Below are 6,811 nucleotides of genomic sequence, written 5' to 3' on the forward strand. Positions count from 1 at the left end.
ACAAGTTCATGAGACTGAGCCCTGTGTTGGGCTCAGTGTGGAGCCCGCTTGGGATTCTCTTCTCTCTCCTCACTCTCTGCCCCTCCCTCCCCTGCTCATGCTCTCTCTTCCACTGTGTCAAAATAAACACATTAACTTTTAAAAGAATAAAAATATTAGTTGTGATAGAAAACGTGTTTTATTAACATCTAAGTTATAGAAGAAACAGTGTTTTTTCCACTTTGAAATCTGATTTTATTTTTCTTTGCAGGTTATATGGCGGGATGAATTACCGTCGGCTGGGGGGTGGTGTAGGAGTTATTAAAATGACACATTGTGAATCCCATATATGGTGAACATCTAGAAGACAGTCGTATACGCTCCTCTGTATTCTGAAGAGCTTTGACTTTGGAGCTTTGTACAGCTCAAGAAAACATTAGAACAAATTTTATTCTTTGCCGGTGCCTCAACATATGGAAATATAAATACAGTGAAAGTACTTCAACTGCAAGATGCCACCTTTGCACAAAAATTTTCAATTCTGTGCAGAATATTTATTTTTGGTTTTAATTTATCATAGGTTTTTTTGTTGTTGTTGGGTTTTGTTGTTGTTTCGTCCTGTTTTGCTTCGGATTTAACCTTCCTCCCACTAAAAAAGGAAAAAAAGGATAGGAAAAAAAGGTAAAAAACTCCCAAGCAGCAAAAGTTAATTTCTAAGATACTAAGTTTGAAAATACTAATAAGGGGAGAAGGGCTGTACACGATCTAGTTGTTATCGCCAGGCACTCCATCCACGTGGCTCCACTACTTACAAGGACCACCCAGTGACAAAGATAGGGATGCAAACTGTATTATTTGGCCATCATCCTTGCACTAAGCACCAGAAGACTTGAAAATATTAAACAAACAAACAGAAAGGAAACACTCATTTTAAATAGTACAACTCAGAAGGAATATTGGATAGATAAAACCAGGACTCAGACACTAAAGTTTTCATCAGTGGAAGTTTGCATCTTGTTTCCTTCCATACGAACTTGTTTTCCACTATATTTAAAGTCTTTTTTCAAGATAGTATTTTCATAGAATTTCTGGTAGCTCCAGAGCTCTGCTCAGTGCCTCTGTAAAAACACTATACAATTCTTATATGCTGTCGAGAATCCTCCGATAGAATCATGTGCTACTCTGCAAGACTTTTTGCTCAAAAATATTACTGACTGAAACAACTTTCCTTCTTGTTTCCTTATTGCTACTAAGGACCAGCAGGGAGAAACGTCTTCTCCCCAGCAGTGAATACTGTTACGCAATTTACACTTGACGCTCAGGCCTGCTGAAGCTGAGGCTGACCTATAATCACAGCCTCCAAGGGAATGAATTCTTCAGTTCGTGTAATAGTACATGCTAATGAGTAAAACTGAGGCATTTTATTAATAAAACCTTGGTTCTTTTATACAAACTATATATCATTATCTTCATTCTATAAAGCCACTGTTAACTACTTCTCTCAAATTGCACTTTCTGGTGAAAAGTTAAAATTTTTAAGGAAAAAAATGATACAAATTTCAGTGGTCAAAGTTTTATCATTGTGTTCATAGAGCAATTTTTTTCAGTGTATTTTGCAGGAAAATCTTTGAATAAGACTTTAACCACAACCGAAAGGAATAACCTTCTCCTCCCTCCCCCCAACTACAAAAATGTTTGGCAACTTTGTGTTTACATTTAAAGATCATTTGCACCTTTACAAGGAAAAGAACTAAGTATTTGGTAAACAGTTGTTTACATGTATCATTTATGCTTTTTTCTAGCATGTATAACTTTTTTAAATAAAGGTAGTATTTACCATAAAACAAGTTTTGGTTAATGCTTTTTAGTGCTTGTGTCTCTGCTATTTAGTTTCTATATCATTTGTATTTCCTATATGTGAAGTTGTAAGTACTTTCAACCTGAAGGAATAAAGGATTGCCAGCTAGAATTATGAATTTTTATTATATATTTTATATAATAGTATTTTATCACCTAACCTCTAAACTTATTTTCTGGTGGAACACTCAAGAATTATATACTTTTGAGCCAGAAGGACTCTTAACAGTCATGTGGGCCAAACCCATTTATTTGCTCTAAGAATGAAAACCAAAGAAGTCCTCACAAAGAGTAAATAAATATGGTCAATGAATAGAACCAACATTAAATAACATTTCCCCAAACTCCCACTCCATTTCTCTTTCTATGCCACACTGCTACTCCAAGCCTACTTGAAACAGGGCCTAGAATTAAATATACTAACAGACTTTGACTAAATCTGGTATGTAACATCAAAAAATTATAAACACTTTTATGAGATCCTTACAGTACTGTATCAAATTAGTCTTTAAGACCAAAATGACATATTTCCCAAGACTCTAGTATTGCATAAATTGTAAGAAAAGGAGAGGAGTAAGAACAGGAACAAAATCCTAGGGATTAGACCCTCCATAAGTAGCCAAGTTCCTAGTAGGAGCAATTCACAGGAGTGATTCAAGAGCAGAAACCCAGCAACTACAGTACTGGCCAAAGTGTTCATTGGAGCCTAAGGAGTTATTTTTTCCTTCCACTGAAAGTGGTCCAGTTTTATTATTGAATAATATGTACTTATTATATAAATGACATTGCTATAAAAGAATATTAGCTTATTTGCATAGTGATTTCCACAATTTTACGAAGAATCTTGGAGTTGGGTTGGGCTGGCAATCATCTTCATTTTATTAGTAAGTAAACTGAAGCTTAGAAAGTTAAAAGGACATGGTGGAAGCTGAACCTCAAACCACATCCCGATTCCAAATCCATTGTTCTCTATACCACTCTCCAAACTAGGGGGATGCAGTTTATCCTGTATCCTTCCCTCTCTCTGGACCCAAGAAGAACTGTTGCTTTCTCCATCTCTTCAGCTTTTTCCTTGTTAGGGACACAGTGGCTACTTCTAAGCTCTTCATATGAGGAACCGGAAACTGAAAGTGAAAAGAAATACAAATCATAAATTATCTCAACAGGTGCAAAATGATTTGACAAGATCCAACAGCCATTCATAATAAAAACCCTCAGCAAATTAGGAAGAGAACTTCTTTAATCTGACAAAGGGCACGTATGAAAAACCTACAGCTAACATCATATTTAATAATGAAATATGCTTCCCCACTAAGGAACAATATAAAACTACTCACCACTTCTATACTGATGCATAGGGGCACTTGTACCCCAATGTTTATAGCAGCACTCTCAACAATTGCCAAATTATGGAAAGAGCCTAAATGTCCATCAACTGATGAATGGATAAAGAAATTGTGGTTTATATACACAATGGAGTACTACTTGGCAATGAGAAAGAATGAAATATGGCCTTTTGTAGCAACGTGGATGGAACTGGAGAGTGTGATGCTAAGTGAAATAAGCCATACAGAGAAAGACAGATACCATATGTTTTCACTCTTATGTGGATCCTGAGAAACTTAACAGAAACCCATGGGGGAGGGGAAGGAAAAAAAAAAAAAAAAAAAGAGGTTAGAGTGGGGGAGAGAGCCAAAGCATAAGAGACTCTTAAAAACTGAGAATTGAGGGTTGATAGGGGGTGGGAGGGAGGGGAGGGTGGGTGATGGGTATTGAGGAGGGCACCTTTTGGGATGAGCACTGGGTGTTGTATGGAAACCAATTTGACAATAAACTTCATATATTGAAAAAAAAAACAAAAAAACTACTCACCACTTCTATCTGCCATTATGGTGGAGACTCTAGCCAAGGCAATTTGGCAAGAAAAAGAAACAAAAGGCATCCGTATTGAGATTAAGTAAAACTGTCTTTATTCACAAACAACATGAATCTTGTATACAGAAAATTCTAAGGAATTCACTGAAAAATGAGAATAAACAAGTTCAGCAAGGTCACACAATACAAGAACAATATATACTCACAACAAAGAATCCAAAAAATGAAATTAACAAATCAATCCAAATGTATAAAAGTGCAAGCATATTTTTGAAAGGCGCATCTTTAAAAACACAAAACACATAAAATTATCTTCCTGTCATCATCTAGAACAGATGTACATGTAACTCTACTTCGAAACTGCCTGGCTACTCATCTATACAAAATAAAATAATTTTCACTTATTTTGGAAAAAAAACCCATTCTCAATAGCATAAAAAAATACTTAGGAATAAATTTAACAAAAAAAAAGTGCAATACTTGTATGCTGAAAACTATAAAACACTGTTAAAATGGAAATTCTGAAATGGAAAGATATCCCGTGTTCATAGATTAGAAGACTTAATATAATTATGATGGCAGTACTCCCCAAACTGATCTACAGATTCAACACAACCCCTATCAAAATCCCAGCTAATTTTTTTTACAGAAATTGACCAGCTGACCTTAAAATTCTTTGGAAATGCAAAAGACCAGAATAATCAAAACAACCTTGAAAAATAGGACAAAGCTGGAGGACTCACACTCCCCGATTTCAAAATGCACTACAAAGCTACAGTAATCAAGACAGTGTGGTACGGTGGGGCCTGGGTGGCTCAGTCAGTTAAGCATCTGACTTCTGATTTTGGCTCAGATCATGATCTCACCGTTGTGGGATTGAGACCCATGTTGGGCTCTGCACTGAGCATGGAGTCTGCTTGGAATTCTCTCTCCCTCTCTCTGCCCCTCCTCTGCTCACACGCACCCTCTTTCTAAATAAACTGGAAAAAAAAAAAAAAAAACTGTGGTACTGGCATAAGGACTGACATCAATGAAATAGAATTGAGAGTCCCAAAATAAATATCTGTGGCCAATTGACTTCTGATTCTTTTTTTTTTTTTTGCCAATTGACTTTTAAAACAACAGTCTTTTCAATAAATGGTACTAGAACAAATGGATATCCTTATGCAAAATGATTAATTTGGATGCTTACTTCACCCCATACATAAAATAGTCAAACTGGGGGGCACCTGGGTAGCTCAGCTGGGTGAGTGTCCAGCTCTTGGTTTTCAGCTCAGGTCATGATCTCCCTATTCCTGAGATCTTGCCCCACATCGAGCTCTGCTCTTCCAGTGCAGAGCCTACTTGGGATTCTCCCCCTCTCTCTGACCGCTCCCGCTTTCATGCTCTCTCTTCAAATAAATAAACTTTAAAAAAAACTTCAAAATGGATTACAAACCTAAATTTAAACCTAAAATTATAAGATCCTTAAAAAAACATAGGAATAATTCTTTGGGACCTTAGATTAAGCAACAGTTTCTTAGACACAACACCAAAAGCACAAGAAATAAAATAACTGATAAATTGGACTTCATCAAAATTAAAAACTTGCATTTTGAAAGTAAATGAGTTCACTCTGGTATTTCCAATTCAAATTTAACATTACAGAGTTTCTACTTAGCTTACTTTATAATTGTGTCTTTTCTTTTACACTCAAAATCTTGGTAACATTGTTACATGTTTTATCTTATTACAAACAGTGGTAAAACAACAATACCAATATTATTAATCACAAGATAACTGAGTGCAACTTAAATTCCTTTGCTGCTCTTCTTTTCCTAAGACATAGCTGACAATGTACAGTCAAAATACTAGGATTTAAAGATACTAAAAATAATTATTTGTGTGATTATGGCAAGAACTTAATATAGTTAGGTTCATTTGTTTTCAATTTTTAAGGATTGCCTTTTCTTTTTGATCTAATTTTGTTTCAGAACTATATAAAACACTTAAATGGTTCCAAACTATAAAAGAGGAACATTCAGATAAGTTTTAACTTTAATTTCTGTCCCCCTTACCCAGTTCCTTCCTTCCCCCTAGTTAGTAACCATTTTTATTAGTTGGTTTATTCTTCCATTGGTTTTTGGAAACATAAGGAAATACACACACATATTCATATTTCACCCAGTCCATCCATAACAGACAGCACACTGTCCACAAGTTGCTCTTTCACATAACATATCCTAGAGATCAAGATCACTCCATGGTAATGTTTTCACTCCTGTGTGGATCCTGAGAAACTTAACAGAAGACCATGGGGGAGGGGAAGGAAAAAAAAATGATTAGAGAGGGAGGGAGCCAAAACATAAGAGACTCCTAAAAACTGAGAACGAACTGAGAGTTCATGGGGGGTGGGAGGGAGGGGCGGGTGGGTGATGGGTATTGAGGAGGGCACCTGTTGGGATGAGCACTGGGTGTTGTAATGGAAACCAATTTGACAATAAATTTCATATTAAAAAAATAAATAAAATGAGTATTTTAGTCAAAAAAATAAAAATAAAAATAAAAAAACTATATAAAAAAAAAGATCACTCCATGGTAGTATTAGATTATCTTCCACAAACCTTTTTATGGTTACATAGTGGTAATTCATTGTGTCGCTATACCATAATTTATTCAAACAATCCCCATGGGATGGGCACTTGGATTGTTTTCGGTTTTGCTACCAAACACCATTGCAATAAATAGCCTTATACGGGCTTCATTTATATTTTGCCAGGGAGTTTTGGGGATAGAATTCTAGAAGTGGGATTGCTTGTTAAAGGGTAAATCCTACAACATTTTGCTAGATATTGCTAATTTCTCCACTGAATTTGTACCATTTCTAACAATCTTTTAACTGTTTTCCCTTTCACTCTTGTCCACCTATAATTCATTCTCCCTCATATCTTATAAAATACAGATTAGGTAATATTCTCTCCTGCTTAAAACTTCAATGGCTTCCCACTGCATTTAGAATGAAATCCAGCCTCTTCACAAATAGCTACAAAAACTTAGATGATGTAGATCCTGCCTCTTTCTATCAAGATTAGGTTTGGCTATGAGCAAGAGACCCAAAATG

General features: G+C 35.7%; 1 protein-coding gene across 1 annotated transcript in view; it reads left to right on the top strand.

Annotated features, from left to right (window-relative positions):
- The window catches only part of KLHL20 (kelch like family member 20), a 63,985-nt gene extending 62,159 nt beyond the window's left edge, over positions 1-1,826 (top strand). The window contains exon 12 of the mRNA XM_049633979.1: positions 251-1,826. Within this exon, the coding sequence (XP_049489936.1) occupies positions 251-335 (85 nt within the window). The 3' untranslated portion in view covers positions 336-1,826. The remainder of the gene's footprint in view (positions 1-250) is intronic.
- Positions 1,827-6,811: the final 4,985 nt, after the last annotated feature.

This window comes from Panthera uncia, chromosome F1 (assembly GCF_023721935.1).
Source record: "Panthera uncia isolate 11264 chromosome F1, Puncia_PCG_1.0, whole genome shotgun sequence".
Lineage (NCBI taxonomy): Eukaryota > Metazoa > Chordata > Mammalia > Carnivora > Felidae > Panthera > Panthera uncia.